General features: G+C 45.3%; 1 protein-coding gene across 1 annotated transcript in view; it reads left to right on the top strand.

The window, feature by feature from the left end:
• LOC126547714 (uncharacterized) overlaps positions 1 to 21,136 on the top strand; it is a 132,404-nt gene extending 111,268 nt beyond the window's left edge. The window contains exons 6-12 of the mRNA XM_055063357.2: positions 3,411 to 3,496; positions 6,977 to 7,250; positions 12,348 to 12,641; positions 14,655 to 14,755; positions 16,917 to 17,127; positions 17,714 to 17,893; positions 20,885 to 21,136. Of these exons, the coding sequence (XP_054919332.2) occupies positions 3,411 to 3,496; positions 6,977 to 7,250; positions 12,348 to 12,641; positions 14,655 to 14,755; positions 16,917 to 17,127; positions 17,714 to 17,893; positions 20,885 to 21,006 (1,268 nt within the window). The 3' untranslated portion in view covers positions 21,007 to 21,136. The remainder of the gene's footprint in view (positions 1 to 3,410; positions 3,497 to 6,976; positions 7,251 to 12,347; positions 12,642 to 14,654; positions 14,756 to 16,916; positions 17,128 to 17,713; positions 17,894 to 20,884) is intronic.
• The last annotated feature ends 213 nt before the right edge of the window (positions 21,137 to 21,349 follow it).

Here is a 21,349-nt window from a genome sequence, read left to right as displayed (position 1 = left end):
GGATTCCGGAAAATTTCGATCGCCTGGGGTTCCTTAACGGCACTTAAATCTAAGTACATGGGTGTGGCAGGGATGCGATGCCGTAACCTCGTGCTTAACAGCTCAACACCATAGCCACTAAACAATCACGGCGGGTGCTGGTGCACTATTCCATTCCTTCCCCATGTATATTTCTGTTTTTCTTCTCAAAATTGCTTATTTCTCGAAATTAGATTTTATATTTGAACAAAATTTTGTTTGATCGTTGACCAACTGTTGATTTGTTATTTTGATAATTGCATATTTGATTTTGCGCAGTGTTATTTAAGCTCTACGAATTGAGTTCGTAAACAATTATTTTTTTTTTACCTATACTAGCTTAGGGTCATGTATTGAATCTGTGCGTCCAAACTTTCGGTGTGAAAATAAATTTAAAAAATGGTAGGCGACCCAAGTCTTTGACTTAGAGGTCTCTTAGTGGCACTCGCACCTCGACGTTGGTGTTCTTTTGGTTAAGTGAGCGAACGTGTTTCCCCTAGCGCGATATGTGGCCGAGGAGCGAGGGAGGGCGAGGGAGGGCGAGGATGGATGCATGGATGGATGGATTTTATGAGCGCCCCCTTTCGAACGGGGCGCTGGGTTGCGCCACCAAGCTCCTGCTATTATACTACTTAATGTCATACCTCAGTTGAAAAAGAAGGAGAGAAAGAAAAAAAGACACTATGAACTCCCACAACCAAATTTTCTGACCCCCTATTGCGAACATTGCTTTTGTACACCTCCATTTTTTGTAGTTTGCCTGCTTTTCTTCCACCAATCTTCCAATCGCCTCTTACTAATGCCTATTGCGGGCATGTTTACTTTTTCCCTGCTCTCGCTGAACCCAAGGACTTCAAGGAGGAAAGTCACGGAGGAAGGAAACTAAGGAGAGGCCCTGACGTCACTCTTTGTGAAGCAAAAGTGAAGCCGGAATTTGGCGTTGCTCATGGCGAAGCTCCGCCTTTTGGGCCACCCTCCTCTCTTGTTTACATCTTTCGCGAAACCACGCCGCGCTGCGCGTGGTGTCGCGCGCTCGCGCAACATCTGGCAGAGCAGGGTGCAGGTAACACAGCGCAACAAGACACGGTGACTAACGCAAACCCGCCCACTCGGCGCCTTTGCCACGGCCCGAAACCTACCAGAGCAACACGTGTGAGCGCTCAAAACCATAACAACGCCGCCATTGTGGCCCAAAAGGCATGGCCATACAACAAAAAAAATAAAAAAGCAGCAAAAAAAATGAGAACCTACTACGTCATTTCCGCCACACTTTTCTCCTAGCGCGCGGAGGGGGTAGGGCCTCTCCTTAGTTTCCTTCCTCCGTGAGGAAAGTGGTGCCTTAATCATCTGCTGGACAGATGTTTTCACATTCTAATAAAACATTCTCCATCGTTTCCCTTGCTCTACCGCAGCAAGCACGACGAACTGTTGAGCGCAGCGCAGGAGGAAGCACAGTGCGCGCCACATGGCGGGGCATATCCCCTAGCGAGCGGCGCACGAAGCGCATCTTACCCGCCCTCTCCGATGCAGGCGTCAGATCATGGAACGAGCGGGCGCGCGCAGTTGCGAGCAAGCGAGCGAGCGAGAAAGTGCGCGCCGGTAGAGGACAAGGGAGAGAGGAGGGAGTGACGTCACATTCTCTCTTCTAGGCAGGTGTTCAGTCTATGCAAGGCAACTGTTTTCCAATAATTAGCCGGTTAAAGGGTGTAGCGTCATCGGTGACGTCATTACTTCCGCTTTCTACTTCCGGGATTCCAGGAATTTGGTCAAAGTCGTGCTCACGTGGCAGGTCTCTAATTTCTACGATTCTGTGCTTTGGTGTGCGGTAATCAGTGATTTATAATTAATTATAATTTTTCTAAACAATTCAGTAATTCAACTAGTAACTAAACTTATGCTATGATATCATATCTATAATGAAACCCATGAACTTTGTACTTTACTATATTTTTCTATTTTTTCTGGTTGAATTTCATCCCCGGTTGTCTCAGGAGGTGCACCGGAAGTGCCGCGCAAGAAACAAGCGTGTCACTCGATGCTCGTGCTGCTAAAAGAAGTCAGTAAGAAAAATGTCCACTCACCCACATGCCCACACAGACACATACACTGGACTTCGTTTATCTATAGCTATTAAAAAGTCCCAAACTGGCTGTTATATCTATAATCTGTATTGGTTACTCTCTTGCCTGTTGTTACATGTCAATAAATGAAGAGTTCATAGCCGCAGGAATCGCTACAGCCTGCAGCATTTTTAGCCGCCCGGGTAGTAGACAGCCACCAGGTCCAGCTTGCTGTTATGCACTATTGCAAGGGGAGACAGAGCATTGGATACTGTTCACGTCATGGCATTGACGAGGCGCCTAGGGGCTCAGCTCATTTGGTTACTTCCTGGAAATTTTGTAGTGACTGGCATGTTATTGGACGGCTAGAGGAGGTAGAGAGAAAGAGAGAAATAAAGTCACGGTGCGTCCACCAAATGCAGATCTCTGGGGACGTTGCTGCGATTAGGAATCTATCTTGCGATTGGCGCGTAATTGGTGATAATATGTTTTATGTTATGCTAACAATTAAAATCGAGACATAAGCAGTGACACATCCCCAGTGACACATACACAGTGACACAAGCTGGCGTCAAAGAGGATGATTGAAGAGGGGCGCATACCCCGTGCTACATACACCCTGACCTAAGTTGCTGCGATGGTTGCCTTTGAGCTTGGTTCCCTCAGAACAGCAGCCTGATGATCTACCGATTTGACCATCGAAGACCTAGTGAACGAAGTTGGCGGAAGAGCGGTTATGCGTGGGATATTCGTGCATAGGGACATACTACAAAGTGGGCGAAGTTACCAAAGAATGCTAATCTTGTTGAAACACTCTTTATTGGATGCTGGGTATGTTTGCTTGGCCATACGGCTAGCCTGCTAGCATGCTGCTCCAGATGAAGACTCCGCGTGTCACTGACACAAAAGGACGCACTCATACATCGTATACAGTGATGCACAAACGTACACGAGCGCACACAGGTAACAAGTAACCAAACTGTCTGGTCGACGCCAGTATGTCTGAGAAAATCTGAGAGTGCCTTCGTGGCACGCAAAGAACTAGCAGTGCTGCTCCAACGTTCCATTCCGCCGTGATCATGTCGAAAGTACTGCATATAACTCCCCGCAATAATTAAGCAGCGTGCATTTCGGCGCAGTTGTTCGTGGATCAGGCGACCCTCTGAACAAAAGAAAATGGGGGAACAGAATTTATTGGTGTTTTTGGTATCTGTGCAGTAATATAGAAGAGTGCAAATTGGTTATTATTATTATTATTATTATTATTATTATTATTATTATTATTATTATTATTATTATTATTATTATTATTATTATTATTATTATTCGCAGCTCCCGCTAACTTGTCGGCGAAGAACATTGACACAACCAGCGTTATCATTTCATGGAGCGCTGCGAGTCCTGCGCGAACGTTTGAGGTAAGTTCCAGCATCATGGCCTTTAAACGGAGCATTCAGAAAGCAATAATTACCGGCTGCTTCCCATAGAGGGTGCTGGCAACTTGTGGACTTGTGAAGAAAAATTTTAACTGCTTGAAATGCCGAGGAAATCAGCATGTCGTCCAAGTCCCTGCGACCCAAACTTCAGAGCTGATTAGGTTACTACCAGGGTTCTAACAGCATTCACCCAGCTTCATCCGCAGAAGTAACACTTCCAAATTCCTTGAAACTTTCTCCGTGTTGGCTGGGACACTCGTACGACTAACGAACTTTTATAGCCGGAGGCAGTTATGCGCTGTATAACAGGTGACGGAGAAGGTAATATGCAATACAAGAGGGAATAAGACGTAGCGCGAATAAGAGAAGACTTTAGAAAAATTTAGAGTCATTCCACTGTGTGAAGGTGGATGACAGTGGAGCTGTATATATAGGGATAAGTATGTTGATAATAAATATGTTGATTGAAAATAAAAGACATACCACAATGAATTAGGTATTTGGCGATTCTTTTTGTTATTTTATTAAATTGCATACTGAGTGCTTCCGGATTTTTAACCTTCTTTTGTTAGCTTTTTTGGATTGATTATTTGGAAGTTACTATTTCTATTTGATATTATTTGGTTTATTATCCGTGTTTTATTTTTGGCTTAAATAAAATTAGTTGTATGTTTCGTCTGTGTTCGTCTTCCGTTCTGTTGTGCCGTCCCGATGCGCTATATTTCAATAATGGTTCTCGTGTCAAAATACCAACTTGCCCAGCATCCAACTCTTTTAAATGTGACTGTCGCTCTATGATCGCTATGATATACGGTCAATGGCTCTGAGGCCACACTGGAAAGCTTCTTGGCTAATGTGAGGTGCATACACGACCGATGACGCGTCATGGGCACACTGACGTTTGTGTAACATTGAACGCCCAACCTTTCCAAAAGAAGCGCCGCGAACCACTTTCCGTCTGGCCTAGACACGTCTATGTTGAAATCACCCACAATTACGAAGCAGGTGGAGTCCGTGGGGCTGATCTAACCAAAGGTGCATACGCTTGGCGTTTGCGGCGCGATCTCTGTCCGCATTACGTGCCGGTCGCCGTCGCCGCGTACATTCCCGCTTCCGTTCACGACGGTGTTCTTCGCAGGCGCGCTGTCCTTCCGCAGTCCTCACCGCACACGGCCTACCCATTAGAAGGGCGGAAGAGAACGGTGACAAGGTTACGCACTTTGCCTATAGAGCCCGCGACGTCGAACTGCAATTCATATACTAAACAGTGTCTATTCCTGTTTGACTTTTTTTTAAATATATTTTTTTATTGCAATACGTTTTGACACTTGTAGCGATTAAGCGCAGCTGGGACATACCCGGCGATACGCTTTTGCTTTATGATTTAGCTCTCGTAGCTCTGGGGTGGCTGCCATCTTTTTTTTGCCTACGCACACAAACCGCCACTACCTAGCGTATAACAGCTCCGCTGTAAAAGTCCCCACCTATTGGAGTTAACTTTGTAAACAATAATCGTCGTCTGTAGGCGGCTCGCGTTTCCTTTCCTCTAACCTCTATACGCTGACTATCTCCCTGTCAAGAATGCTGTATAGCGCTGATAACGGGTATGTCGTTCGCTGCCTGGAGTTTCCGGGCGGCCAGCAACGAAGAAAGGAAATGAACGCGAGACAGATGACGATTATTGTTTGGGGCAGACAGGGTGCAAACTTTTTTTTTTTTTTACATTTAACAAAAGAGAGTATCGGCTACGAAATTTGCAGATGAAAAAAAAATGTTTAGGTGCGTTTCACGGTAGTTCGCATGCAAGAGCGGCAAAGGCTGGCGAGCGACGACGTGGTTAGTACAGGTCAAAGAACAGGGAGGAACGCAGCTTGTATCGGAGCCTCGAAGCGGCCGTATTGCAGGGCTTCTCTGGCAAGGCACAGTCGGACGCCGACGTGGGCGAAGAGCTATGTTCGCCAAGCGACGGCGAGACATGTTTCTCCCGTCGCGTCCGTCGGTTATCGGCGTTGCTTGCAAATCGCGCGCGTGCGGTCGCTTCATAAGCGTGTGCTTTAGCTCGGAGGTTCCTATCTAAATACAAGGGAACGGGGAAGTCATGTTTCCAGGCAACCACTGCGCCGATGTTGATGAGGTTTTTTTGTTTATTTGCATTTCAAATAAAAATTTAAAATCTACTGAATGTAGAAAGCCCGACTTTGATATTACCAGTTCAAATAAGAAAACAAAGTTCAATATAGCAAAAGTCAAAACAGCCTTGAAAACAACTTTCCAACTGAGCAACAACAACAAAAATAAATGATATCAGAGTTCTGTGAACTGTGCCCATTAACGCAGTGTGTTAATCAATTTTGTCCGCTTTAGGGCGAAACGCGAACAAAATGGATGTATTTTACGCCTATGTGTGATAATATGTTATAGTACTGACTTTCGATTTGCGAAGCCCTCGTAAACATTGTACCAAGTTCACGTAAGCTGTAACGTCATTTATTCAATTTGTCCGCTTCAGATGCTTCGGCAAATTCTGTCTACAAAGCTGCGATATCTGTTTTTGGTGGAAAGTGACAGATTTGTTAGCTTCGTGCTTATATTTTCCCAATAGTTATCTTTTTGCCCCCATTCTTTTTCTTTTTAATTCAAAGCTCGAAGTGAAAAATCAGCTTCCTACAGGCATCACAGTGTAGGTTTGTCTCTGAAATGCAGCAACTTCACTGAAATCGGTCCTGGGGCTGTTTCATCAAAAGCATTTCTGCATTCCACATGCGTTTGAATAGGTGGCATCGAGTTGTGCCAGTGCTAAAGCTTAAGAAAAGCCAGCAACGCAGCCCTACAAGACTGTAGGAAGGCGATGCCAGGTGCCGGCGCCAACAGAAGCGGCGCAGCATGCAAGAACATGCCAAGGATACACAGGAAAGTTTAGAAGTACCCAGCGCCGATATTCGAGACAAGAAGGGTAACCGGGCGGCTCGGATTTGTTATTCATGACCACATAAAGCCAACAGAGAATGAAGGCAAGGAAAGCATCGGGGAAATTAGCTGTGGTTGAAATGGAAATGTAGAAAATACTAAAGCAAGGGAAATTAAAGTGGACGGAAAGATAACGTGTCGCCGGCAGGAGCCGCCACACGTGAATATTTTCTACATTCCAATTTAAACCACGGCTAACTTCTCCGATGCTTTCCTTGGCTTCATTGTCTGGTGTCTTTATATAGTCATAAGTGCGGATTTTGTGCAACCACTGTATAGACCCGGGTGTAGAAAAATAATTGCACCGGATATCGTGAAGCGTTTGGAAACTGTCGCGTAGATTGCAGGCAGTGGCAAAAAAGACCGCCAGAACATGCAGAGGGGATGAGAACTGTTGTACAGCTTGGCTGTCTTTGACGAGTTGCTCCGATTGGCGTACATGTTCGATGATTTATTTCGGTGCTCTTTCATGACTTCCTTTATTGGCATTTGCAGATTTATCGATCCTTTGGCACGCCACAGCGCGCATGCGAAGTCGAACAGTGCCCCTATGACGACAATTCGTACACGGATGACCGATACTCTTTTGACGGCAGACGCCTCGAAACGCCGACTGTGGTGGTCGACGGAAGTTCACAGGAATCGTCATCCTACAGTCTGCCCCTGTCCAACTTATTGTCGTCTGTGAAGTACACCGTCAAAGTGAAGGCGTGTGGTGTCGAAGTATGCAGCACCGAGACAAACATGACTTTTACAACTCCTCCTTCAGGTGAGAGGGCGCCTCTCTTGCAGGGGGCGTGTGTGTTATATTACGCCGTAGAGGGAACTTTTTCTACGCTCACAGCGCACATTGCGTACAGCGTTAAGAGGGGACATTTTGATTCCATTTCGTGAAGAATAGAAACAAGAAAACACAAAACTATTACGGTTTTTAGAGTTTCGCAGAATACCACGATAGTGGTGAAGTTTTGTGAAACATGTTTTCCTGTTTACAGAAAGCTGAGAAAAGGTAACTGCCAAGTTACAATTCAAATATGAGAATCTGTGAAACTCTCTCGCCGAGAGCACAATTCCACTGATCACTGGTAAAATCGCTGTGAACTGCTGCCTCAAGATGGCTTAAGCATGCGCACCTTTATAGCTGGATTTACGAGTTCTTTTATGCATACATAGCAGATATGCTAGCAATCATAATGGTGATATCCTGAAGCTGGTTTTCGGCCGCTATTGTGAGGAATACACTAGGGCAACCTCTACATTACCCGGTCGCCTGCTCCATACCACCAATGAGTCGTACTTTTTCTGTGGCGTTCCGTAACTAAAATTCGACAAGGCGAAGGCATGAACAGGCCTTAAAATACGTAGTTGGATCGAATATAACCGTCTTTGTTTCCACTTTTACCTGTGTATTTTGTGTGCTGAAACAATGAAGCAAATGAAGTCGCGTGATATGGATATGGCATAAATAATGAATGACAATTCTAGAATCTCTGTCAGCGTTTTTTCTCTTGAAGAGGGCGTAATGGGTGAGGAGGTTTTGGAGGCGCATGGCGACGTATCGGAGACGAAGGGCGCGGCCATCACCTATCATTTTTGCTTGCGGCCCATTCTGTCGGTCAGTCCATTCCTCATCGATCATTCGATGGTAGCGAATTTGAGGGCACTAAAGTCGCTGCGCGCAAGTGAATAGTCACGTGGTACGTTTTTAAACCTCGTGCGCGCTTTCTTTATAGTTCCGAAAAATTACAACCACAGTAGCTATCTTCACGGAAGGAAATTATTTAACTGCTTCAATGGAGAACTTGCTTTTAAAGCAGAACTTTAGGCGTTGTTTATAATCCTTGTCAATTGTTTCAATTCGTTTTCCGCCATTTTTATAACATTTATGCAGGATACTTTTTTAACTATTGAAAAGTAATGAACTGTAATATGCCTTGTATCATTTACTTGCGTTTGTTTATTACTATAACCCCCCCCCCCCCCCTTGCATGCAATGTTTCCGATACTGAAACCTGTGAGGTATGTGCAGAAATAAATAAATAAATAAATAAATAAATAAATAAATGAATAAATTCCATAAGCTCATACTAAACATACCATAACTTGCTCAAGACGACAGTCAACATTACAAGTTGGTTGCAACCTCGTAAAAGACCCGTGGATGTTTTAGGGCGTAGCACACGTTAGCAGAAACACCCTTTATGTCAGGACACCGCAGCAAACGCGCTTCTGCCCACGAACAGATACTACAGGCATCCTACACTCGCACCTCGAATACACGTCTATCGTTCACGTTGGTGCCCAGAACCCAATCATGCCTTGCCTGCGCACATTTTTTTTTTTTTTTTATTGCGATATCAATTACTGGCACACGCCGGACCAATTTGCACCGCCGTTCTCACCCTGATGTTCCTTATAAAGTCAAAGTGCGGTGACATCCCGCCCATATCGCCGTATGCTGTAGGTGTAAGGCAGTGCGTGCGAGAGTGAGCCGAGAAGTATAGTGTTTTCATTTATATTGCACATTTGAAGTCAGCTATAGTGTTGAAAGCATAGGCTTTTACTATACAAACTTTCTGCCTAGTTAAAGCATATTATTTCGAATGTTGTTGGCTTGTCGCAAATGGCACCTTATTTTATCTGTTCTTACCATCAGAATTTAGCTTAAAGATGACTTACTTCTGACTGTTCGTTTTCTTTGTACCTTTGTGCTGGCGGGTGTCACCGGTTCATTTCATTACTCATTCTGAGTCAGCGCTTATTCTGCGTGGTCAAATAATAAACGTTCAGTAGTTAGTGCACCTTGTGAACACCTTAATATCTTTCTATACAGATTAGCATGAGTTAGAAGAAAAGCGGACGCAACAGGGACCATGGAGCGCATTGTTTTTTTTCTGTTTGGCAGTATTCCGTAATGTAGTTTTATTACAGTGCCGGCGAATTCTTTGACGTCTTGGAATTTCCAAGAAAACAATGCCTATAGAAACACAATTAAAGACCGAGGTGTTTGATGCAGGATGTTGTCTCCCAATGTTATAAAAATATATAGGCAGTATGCGATTTCTCACCAATCAGAAACGTTATTTTACCTAACATCTCTAAACGGTTCATGTGTCCACAGGAGACCATCCATCTCATAAAATGCACGTGCCAGCGTAATGCTACTTCACTGTGAAGTTTATTTAAAGACGTGCCTGTATAACTTCGGTGACTTAAGGCAAAATTTTGCTCGTGCAATGTGTTAGTCTTAATTGTTATCTCAGTAAAATGGTCTCCGAGAATGAAAAGCCTAACTTTCTAAAAACATTGTTATAGAGCATACAAGAGCTCCTGGAAATAGAGCCAAACAGCTCTAAGTGATAGAACACATTTTAATTTATGCCAGTTCAGTGTTGAGTGCATCGAAAACCGTTCTGTTCAGTCATGAAAGAAAAAAAAAAAGTTCCCATTGAGCGACCCGACAGCTCCACTTCCACCGCTGGCAAGTGACACTTGGATGTTCCAAATTTCGGGACACGGCAAATACATTGGTGGCCGGTGTAATTAAAGCGTATCTCTTCGCTATGACACACATGTAATTTTTATAATGTTCATATTTTGATTGACTGCGCCAAAATTCAGTCTGCTGGTGTTTCGTTGCATTTGGTAGCAATCGCATCGGTGATTTCTATGCGTGAAGATTAAAAAAAAAAGTGCAAGGACAATGAAGTCCCTGCATTGATCTTTTAATGTAAAGCTCTGAATATGATTCGGTAACCTGTAGCTTTGGGCTAGTTGATTGAAAGCACACAAGATGACGAGGATGGGCGCAGTGCTGAACAGTGCCCGTCCTCGTTCCCTTGTGTTTTCGTCTTCAGTCACGCGCTGATCGTTATAATACAGCTTACTGGCTTAATGTGCAAATAGGCCTGTGTCGCCCTCAATACGGCATTTTTCTGCGATGGAAGAAGAGAAGCATAACCAGAAAGCGTCACGTGATAATCTCGGAGCCCTATCAATAAAGTATGAGAATGTAGATCAACCGAAAAAGAATCCTACGTCGTGACACTAGATGAAAAAACGGCAGTTTATAGTGGTCTCAAGCGCAGTTGACATCTTGCTTCGTAGTTGACATCAGACATCTTGCTTGATCGGTGATGCCTGATGCCGACGCTCTGACGGCGGCAACTGATAAAACCTACCGTCAAGCCCGCAATGCCGTGGTCGTCTTGAAAACGTGCCCAGACGCGGCTTTTCCTATCATTTACAGCGCCGAGGCTCGCGTGAACGGAGGAAAAAGGAGTAGATAGCGTCAGAGAATGTTCAATTGCGAAGACTGACTTCGCGATGTCGTTGTTCCGCCTAAAATCTAGGCCCTCGCCCTCCACCCCTGTGACAAACAATCACGATCTAAGCTTTCCGTATGTTTAAGCCCGCCGGGTGGTGACATGGTGATCCCGTATTAAACCGCAAGGGGGAGGGACCGTATGAGATCAGTAATTTTTTTATTTGTTGACGTCAGAACGTAAAGGAGACCTAAGTCTATAGCTGACTAGTGACACTTGAACATCTGCCAGCAGGGATGTGGCTAAAGTAGACCAGACAGGAGAAACTAAAAAGGGGAGAAAAACGAAATATGGAATGCCATTCTTAGGATAATGAAAGAGAAGTATTTACAACATGTACAGTGCTCATAGCGTTTGCTGAAACTGTGGAAAGCCAGAAACGCAACCATCTCCGCCACCGGCCTCCCTGTTATTAGTCAGGACAAACATCATCCCAGGGAAAAGTCATTACGAGTGCCCAGCCGTAACTTACGATCAGTGCCACTAACTGGACAATGAATGTCGTTCTTCCTGCAAATACGTCTGCTTGTTCATTTTGCATGACAGCATAGGTAGTTAAGCTAACGCAATCTATAGCTGACCAAACATATAACCGTTTTAGCGCATTCGCGCTAACACACCTATTTCGATGTCACACTCAAGTATGCATTGATATGAGAGGTGACCCCGTGGATTATGTTGACTGGGCATGGCTGAAATTGTCGTAAGTAAATGCACGAAGAACAAAACAACTTTAGACTCCCTCTAAGGTTTCATGAGCCAAAAGCTAATTCGTGCTAATTGTTCTGTCTTGCCGGGATCCTAAATAGCGCCAAGACGAACACCGTGTTGTCCTTTCTTATGTCTGTCCTTGCATTTTTATCGCTACTTGGGATTCCAGTACTGCATAGGTCACTTAGAGCAAAAAATTACACATGCGCATTGAACACGAGAAGAGCGTGGTGAAAGTGGTGCACTGAGGCAAAAAATTATGTAAGCTTCCAAAGGGCGGGAAGCGTGTAGAGAAGTTGATGGGCATAAATCCTAGCTTAAGCTAGCTCCTGTTCTATGATAATTACACATAGAACAAAACAGCAGGGCCTTCGAATCTTACACTTCTTTTATTCTATCTGTTTTCACCATACGTACGACTGCACTTCATTCCACACTAACAAGCACTTCCCTGCTTAGCACAATCATCAGGCAGTTTAAAAATAGAGCACAATCTATCAAGGTAACAAAACGTATTTGGAGCATTAACATTTGAGTAAGGAAGGCTGGAAACACCTACAAAAATACCCAAAATAAACGTTCGTATCAATGGCTACGCGAAAGCCAAGCTGCTACAATGTGAATAATAATGTTCATTTCTAAATTGTAAATTATGTAGCAATTGCAAATCGGTTAAGCATAAGTAAGAAATGTCCCATCCATGTTGTTTTAAAAGGATAAGAACTTTAAGCAAAAATGCCGTTATCTCCCCCTTATAGATAGCCTTCTGTGCGTTTTGCCGTTACTTGCGGCAACTTCTCTTGCTTAATGACTTTTTTTAATTTTCGCAGCGATTCCCACACCTATAATCACAACAATCCTATCTAATGACACCAATTCCCTCTACTTGGAATGGAACATCACTCTGCCGCGGCACGCGGCAGAGCTGAACCCGGAGTTCGAAGTGAAAGTGAAGACGAATGGCTTCTACCGGCTCGTCCAGACGGTCGAGAAAGCGATCACGATAGGGAATCTCAGCTCAGACACAGAGTACGAAGTTCAGGTGCTGCTTTCTCTGGAGACGACGCCGGGAAAACGACAGTACGGCCGCCCTGCAAGAGCCACCGTAAACACTTGGCCTCTCGGTAAGCAACAAGCAGCCATGCCTCCTATAGTCTTGCTTAACATGTTCCCTTTTAATCTTCAAAATCATGCCTCCTGTGCATCCTACAACTGCCCATTGTTGATCGCCGGCAATCATACTACTGTCCAGTCATTAGTGTGGAAACTCTGGCTTGCCGCGAATACTCGATATGAAAAGAAAAAAATATATCGGCAGAACCAACCTTGCCTGGACATCTTTGTAAGCGAGAGCTTGCGCATTATAAGAGGCGCGCTGGAGATTTCAGTGACGAACATGCAACTTTGCCACCATAGTGCATCTTGCACAGAAAGTGCTGCTTTTATTCAGCATTAAAACGTATTAAAAATATCATGCGGCCGCAACATTCATATGCGGACGGATTACCAGCGAAGCTGTTTACGCTGCATGCATGGGCCGCATACATTATGAAATCATGGAATTTTGTTTTCATACGGCACCAACCACGCGGACACAAGCGCCGTCGCGGATACCGTACCGTCCATGCATCTGCCGCAACCGCTGCTGCAGCTGCGCCGGCACCTCCGGCCGGCGCGCATGACATTATAACCACAGAAGCGCAGGCCACGTGCACAGGCGCCGTCGCCACACCTCTTCCCCTTCTCCTCTACCCGTCTCCATTCCTGTCCACACGCCGTGTCCCCGATACCGACGTAAGCCGCCCAAGCTAGCATCCCCCCCAGCCCCCCCCCCCCCCCCCCCCCTTGCCCTAGGAACGCTTGCGGGGAATTCATACGGCGGCTTGAGGTAAACAGCTTTGATGTAAAAGGAGGAGGAGGGGCGCTCTACTCCGGCGGTGGCCGCGTATGGTGCGGCTGAGCATGGCTGCGCGGGCTTTTAGCTTTAAAGCGATCTGCGGTGCGTACAAAGTCTATGTGCGCCGAGGGTTGATGGCTTCGGGTACGATGTGTTCTCGCCGCGTCCACGTTGAAGCGAGAGGCGACATGATGGGCCATTCGCTAGATGCTGCATGCGCTCCTCCTCGCGCCAGCGTTTTCACAGCGAGTTTCCGCGGTTTCCATGTCTGTTAATTTACTTAAGTACCGATTGTTCGGAAGTTAAAAGAGCCGATAAAACAACTATGCTTACTTTGTATAGCTGTGTGTGAATTTGCTATCACAATCGATTCTTCAACTTTGGGGTGAAACTGTAAATTTTTTTTTTTATTGATTTCTAGTGGGAACTAGTGATATCTTGCATGGCTTCTCATTTGGCCATTAGCGGCTAGAAACATACAAATCGCAAAGTGGGTAGAACGGGCAAAGCAAGGTATCGCTTTAAAACACAAATAAGACCTTCAAATCGAAGGAGCGAGAAGCCACGGCGCTGGTAATAAAAACGCCTCGACTACTTCAACCTCATTTAGCTAATGTCTCACGCGCTATAAGAAGGCAATTGTTTAAATCTCCGATCGGCATTTTTGAAACAGCATGTCCAGTGAAGCAGTGCACGATTCCATAAAATCCGCAGTTTACCTCGAATACAATACCTCCAAGGTAATTAAGTTAGAGTGCCGATTTTTCTTAGTGATCATGACTGCCATAACCAGAAAACTTTGTTATTTGAGCAGGAAGAAGTTTTATGTAGCAAACGGTAACGGAGAAAACCTCTGAAGTAAATGGTATACTCTATAAACGATCTGAAGTAAGCAACGCCGGCTTGCTTTTTGTAAGAGCACTCTTCCAGAGGTAACATACAAATAGCTAATCTGACTTTAACTACCACAGCAATGTTATTGAAGTTCGCGCATTAAAATTACGTACGTCTGTAAATTTTACGCGAAGTGACTTTAATTATGAGACATGTCTATGCGGTGCTGTGAAATGAAATTTTGAATCTCTATTTTTACAGGAAGAGTTGGCAGCATATCCTGCCGGCAAGAATCCAGTGTATCGTCGGATTAGATTTCACAGGATTGCTATTGTTTTTAGCTGTATCGCCATGGCGGATGAGGATTGATCGTATGTGTGGTTTTGTTTCTTTTCTCGTCTAACAGTTCCTCTAGCCCCAACATTGTCCACAAGAGGATTCCAGTCCGGACCAGAAATAGCGGTTGTTTCATGGAGTTTTTTCAACAGCACCGTTACGCATTTAGAGGTTGGCTGCTCGTGTTGCTGCACTTTGTTTGCGTGTCTTTAGGCTGTTTCACATGGCGCAATTTTTACTCAGCGACACAGCAAATTCCGTCGCTCAGCGACCGCCGCGACCTCGTGGGCTCTCCTCGACTCGATTCCAACAAGTTGGTCGCGCCGATCGCTGCGACTCAGCGACGGCGCGACCGATCGGGAGTTGTGAGAAGACCAATGTGTGACGAAACAAAGCGCTGTCAAAATAGGCGCTTTCCTGTTTTACCGCGCGTTGGTAGCTCTGTGGAGCAATGTCGTGCGCCAGTTGTTATGTATTATTAGTGCGCAGCCCCCACCACTTGCGGGTTAGGAGCTTGATAAATATTTTTTTTCTTCTGCTTACACAATTCGTTTGAAACGAGAAGCCGCACGCTATCCAGGCCGGGAGACGACGCCGCCTCAACATAGGGCACGTACCCACTTTATTGCCACCGTCGTCAACCTCTTCATAGCTACAAATTGTGCCAGCTGCTTGTAAGTGCACACTCAATAGTAGCTTGTTCTTCTGCAAAAGCAAATGCTCCTCCAGGAAAAAAGTTGTAGATTCCGTAGTAACAGCAAAACCGAACCACCTCACCGACGCCGCACAAACCGCATGCTCATACTTGCGGTGTTATGCAGCGTGTCACTAACCACACCTGCAAGCTGCCATAAAGTTTCAGCGCTTTTAAACGTTTAAAAATGGTGTACTTATTCTATTATCGAATAGTAATAGCAAAATTCGAATATTTGACTAGTTTCCATGTTGTTTTTATTTAACGATGCATGCATGGATACTTCGTGAGCAGGGGGCAACTTTGCGCATCTCTGCGACGGAAATTGCGCTGCCGCAAACGCATGTAAAAGCTGCCAGCGAAAATCGCTCTGCGACGTGCGCGGCAGAACGATTTTTTTTTCACCTCAATCGCGCCATGTGAAACAACCTTTTCTCTACTTCTTATGGGTTTGCATGCCATGTCACAAGTCATGTCACGTAAGACGTAAATATGCAGGCAGTATTTCTTATTTGCTTTCCTATAGTGCCAACAGGAACTAAATTATAAAAAATTATTGTGCGACTATAATCAGGTAATCACTTCTCTCACTTAGAGAACAGTAGTTCATATTGGACAGATTTTGAAGCGCACCAGCACACACACACAGAAAGAGAACAAAAAGTCAGATAGGATAGCTCTTCACTCACAGGTGAAACATTTTTATTGGACACAAAAACTACATACGTTGTTAAACAATTCCTTGCGCACGCGCAGGATAGCATATAAACAAGATATTGTAACATAAAAGCCACCAGGTACAGCCTGTAACTTAAATATAAACAAAACACAGGCAAATACAAGGTAGCTGAACTCCTTATTCTCTAAAATTATTCTGGCTTGATTGATGCAGGCTTCCCCATTTTCCTTGAAGTGGTTTGATTCTACGAGCTGACGAGTCAGTTGACCTCATTGCCTGAAAATAATTTATGTTTTCTTTGAAAGCAGGATAGCAATATTTCTTGCAATCGTTGGCAAAATGTGAAGTTGCTGAGGCTTTTAAGAATGCGCGATGTTCACTGATGCGATAATTGTCGCATCTTCCCGATTGTCCTACACACCCTTGACTGCAAGAACAGTGTGTGCTCGTGTGCTCGGATATTTGTTCATTATGAAATAAAAACAGCTGTCCTGTCTTGCCGTTTTTTTTAGAGTAGGTTAGTTCATGATGTATTGACTCGGGATTGTGGCCTGCCAAGTGGGACATCATCAGAAGTGGCCAAATGCATCTTAAGCTGATATTTCTGAAGGGAATCTCACGTGAGCTCATACTGAACCGCTGATCGAACAACTAAAACAACCAGTACTCTGTTAACTTACATATTCGATACAATACTATTGTCAGTGCAGAGGCGGAAAATGTCTTAGTCTCTCCTGAACTTAATAAAGGGGAAGATACACGGCGCGCATTGAGCCAAGGAATTATTTATACCATTATACTGTTGGAGTTCAAGAGTTCAGGATGCACATTCGCACGAAGGCTTTAATTGATGCTATGTAAAGAAGGGCTCCACTTGTTGGTGTAACCAATATGTTCACGGATTATGCCCCCTGATCAGCGCGTTATCGGTCTGAACTTGTCCTTCCTTTCTTCTTCAGGTGTCGACGAACTACAGCAACTGGTTGAATTGCAATGACTCGATGATGTGCGACGAGGTCGTGCTACATGGCTGGAATTCCTCCTTTAAAGCGGGATTTGTCAAGATCTCGGAGCTTAGACCGCACACGACCTACTCACTGTCAGTGAGAGGCTGCAACGACCTAGGATGCGGTGATGCAAACGCAGTGGTTATCACAACCGACATGTCAGGTATTCTTGCAACTGCAACATTGCCCTTTTTTGTTCATTCTTTAAGGTTACGGGAAGGTGCGAGGATAGCGGCTCTTCAATCGTGTCTCTATTGTTGCGCTCACTGTGCGTGGCCATCAAGGCACAAAGAACTTTTCAAATTTATGAACCCGGTATCGCCAGTGTCGTCACTCATTATCACATGTTTGCGCTATACGGGTTCATTAGGGATGATCCTGACGACGAAGGCCATGTTGGCGCAACTGCCATCCCTCTGTATAGAGTGTGCTCACGTAGCTTTATGCAGCTCTCTCTCCAGTTTTTGTGTAGCATATGTTAATGCACTCAAGAGAATTTTCTTTGCACGCGGCTTTGCTTATATTCTTACGTTAACGTATATATAGTGAAGTTCGCGTAAAAAAGGACGTCATAAGCGGGAACACAATAAATATGGGTTTAACAGCACTTCTTCCAAACCTTTGACACGCGGTGCAGTGGCAATAGAAAAGCAGCGACCTAGTCCCATCAACGGGGATACATAGATTCCATGTAGATTCAGCCCACAGCATTGATCGTCACGTCTGGTCTCCGCTACGCGTTTTTGCAGAGCCGAGTGAGCCTATTAGCCTGACAGTGAATGCAGCAGACGATGGTTCTTCGGCTCAGCTCGAGTGGAAGGCGCCGGATGAGCCAAAGGGTCCGCTGACTGGCTACGTGGTCTCCTGGCAATGTGACCAGGACCATCTCATGACTGACACTACAGAGGAATCCTTTTTTGCCATCGCCGGTACTCAATGCTATCTTCTTTTCTCCCTTCTGATAACTGCGCGATGAGCTCATTCTTGCTGGACATTTATCCATTCAAGATTATCTCTAACAAGTTCTAAAAGATAGTTCCTTCGTGTCCTCTCGTGTTGCACAAGCATAAAGTTAATTTAATGTAATGACTCCTACAAATAGTTCCTCCCTAGCCGGTGCCTTATACATATATATAGTTTATATTGTCAAGTGTCTATATAGAGAGAAATAATGCATAGAAAGGCAGGAAGCTTAACCAGAGGTAGTTCCGGTTGGCTACGCTGCACGGGCGGAGTGGAAGAGGGGAGGGAGGGTTAAGGTGGATAACAAGAGAAAGAGAGTGGAAGGGGGAGCTAGAGAGAGAGGAAGAGAAACGAGCACAAACGGACCACGTATACTATGGAGCGGTAGAGGGGCGGCGCTTTCAAAGTCTATCGTGAAGCCCCGTAGACAGCCGGAACCTTAGTAACGCTAGTAAGGCTTTTAGCGCGGATGTTGTTTGGAGGCACTGACCTAAAGCCCTTAGTTCCGATAGTGGAAAATTGCCCGATTGGTCCAGCGCTCTGCGCATCACTTCTCTCTGGGCACTATATATATTGCGGGCAGACACGATAATGCGTGCGAGCGCCTCATCGCTGCTGCATGTGTCACACCTGGGGCTGTTGACCATTCCACCAAGGAAAGCATATGACTTTGTAAATGCAACGCCTAGTCACAGACGGTACAGCATAGTCTGTTCACATCGTGTTAGCCCAGGTGGTAGCTGCGTGCGTATGTCCGGAGACAACGAACGCAAACGACACATGGTGAAAACGTTCGAATCCCACAGGGGTAAAGTACGGTCATGGGACATCAATCGCAACCCAGCCACAACATCTGTTCGCGAAAGCGACACCAAGACAACTTCACCATTTTCATGTGCATATCGGGTGGCTTCGTCTGCGTGGTAATTCCCGTTGATATTGCAATGTCCTGGAAGCCATTGAAAGATTATGTTGTGTCCCTTATCATGGCTGCGACGGTATATCTGTCGAATTTCTGAGACCAGTTGTTCATTGGGTCCGTAGCGCATTGGGCTTTGTATACACAGAAGGGCTGCCTTGTATTCACTAAAGATTGTCCATTGTTGCGGTGAATCCTGATTAGTCAAGTACAGCACGGAGTGCCGCAAGTTCTGCAGCCGTCAAGGTGGTAACACGTGAAGTCTTAAACCTGATTTCTTCAGATTTTGCCTGGATGATGACTTCAGTAGCAACGCTGTTGAGTTTTACCGACCTATCTGTGTAGACATGTTGCCGGAATATGTGCACGTTGTAAATGTGTTCCAAAGTTGCTTGCTTCAAAGCTTCCAACTCTGCTCCAGCTTTCTTCATGACTCCCGAATTGTCAATTGTACTTGCGGCCTGTGCAGACACCACAATGGGTCTGATGTCGTAGACAGACACCACAATGGGTCTGATGTCAAGTAGGACTGATGTCTTACAATACTTTTGGTAAATGTAGAATGTGGCGTCTTTGCTGACAAGCAAGGAAGATGGTGTGAGGGAATAAGATTAAGGTGTCGGATGTGTGCTCTCGGGGCATAGCAATGTAGACTCAAAAGAACATCTCTGACGATGGCCTCTGTCACAATCGATGACGTAGTTTTTGGGAGATCAAGACAAGTTCTGAGTGCTTGGGCTTGGACACTCTGGAGTCTGTGGATATTTGTTGCGCAAGCATTTCCTAGTACAGGTAAGCTGTACCGCAGGCATGCCAAAAATAGTGGTTTATTTAGTTGCAACATTGATGGTACATTTGCGCCCCAGGACTTCCCGCCGAGAAATGCGAGAAGGTCCACAATGGCGGCCAAACGCTTTGTCATGTACGAGACATGAGGGCTCCAAGACAAGTCTCTGTCAGTGATGACACCAAGAGATCGGTGCGTTCGTCTGTATGGTACATTCTGGTCGTTGATCCGCAAATCATACAGGGCCATCACTTTGTGAGTAAAAGCAACGAGTGCACACTTCTCCGGTGAAAGCCCGAGGCCTTGCCTTCTTAGGTGTGTTGACACGGCCGTTGAAGCCTTCTGAAGTCGTGCGTGGTCTTGCACACGTGTCACTCCTGAAGCCCATATGCAAATGTCGTCCGCATATACGAAGAGCTGTACGGTTTGCGGTAACGAATTGGCGAGACCAACGAGCACCAGATTGAAAAGGGTAGGGCTGAGTACTGCACCTTGCGGTACACCAGGACTGGTATAGCTGGACGGCGTTGGTCCGCCTTCAGGCAAAATAAACAAAAACATCCCATTCAAACAGCTGCGTATCAAGCGAAAGACGTGTCCACCAATCTCTACAGCTTCGATGGCGTTCAGAATTGCATGATGACCTACGTTGCCGTAGGCCCTTTAATATCAAGGAATAAGGCCGCAGTGATTCACTTCAGGTCTTTCTGGTGCTATACATACGTTACAAGATCAATAACGCTATCTATTGACGAACGTCCGCATTGACGAACGTCCGCGTCAAAAGCCAGCCAACCCAAAGAGAAACAACCCAAAAAATTTAACAATAGCCCACTCCCCTATGCCCTAGCGACTGTTGTTGCCGACGCCATTGCACCATAAGGCAGGATGGTTGTACTTGTTGTTCTCTGAACTTTAGTTGACATCTTTACTGAAATTAAATGGACAAGCGGGAACTCTCTAATATAGAGCATGTTCTGCTTATAATGTCGCGTCGCTCATGGTAACTTATGATACCATGTTACACCCTTTCTTGTCGGCAATCTCTGCTTACCCGTCTTTCTTGCTTTAATACTTGAAGAGCTGTGCGTCATGATCCCATCCATCCTTGGCATTAAACATGTGAGCATAACGACGAAATAAGGCGGAGTGATTAAACTTTGCCAAATTGAAAACTGATTTTATACCAACCACTATACTGGGAGTGAAAGTGCCCGTATGTTGAACTTTCACTCTCGTTTCACTCTATAGGTCTTCCTGCCGCGGCCCAGGAGTGCACCTTCTCAGTGTCCGCTTTCAACGTGGCGACTGACGAGCGGCAACTGCGCGGAAAATCTGCCACTCTTGTGACGCCTTGGCCACCCCACAAGTGATATCATGGCCACGGCTACTGCGGTCTTTTACGTGCGCACGCTGTGGACGTCGGTTAAAATGTCATGGCAATCACTACTACAATACAAGACACAAAAAAATAAAGAAAACAAAGTGTTTCCATTGCTTATTACCACACGTTTGAGTCGATGTGAATAATTTGTGATTGTTACCGCACGCATCGCGTCCTTTCATCGGTCCCGTTCTGGATTTCGTTTAGTTTTCTTCAGCGCGGTTACCTTCTAAACGCGCCCAATGATTAGTAAAGTATAAGAAATCTTAGCTAAGCTTTCGAGGCGTAAGCTTAGAATTTTCACGAGCGGCACTCCGCGACTCTTCCTCATA

This window comes from Dermacentor andersoni, chromosome 1, assembly GCF_023375885.2.
Source record: "Dermacentor andersoni chromosome 1, qqDerAnde1_hic_scaffold, whole genome shotgun sequence".
Classification (NCBI taxonomy): domain Eukaryota; kingdom Metazoa; phylum Arthropoda; class Arachnida; order Ixodida; family Ixodidae; genus Dermacentor; species Dermacentor andersoni.
This window is presented reverse-complemented; position numbering and strand designations above follow the sequence as displayed.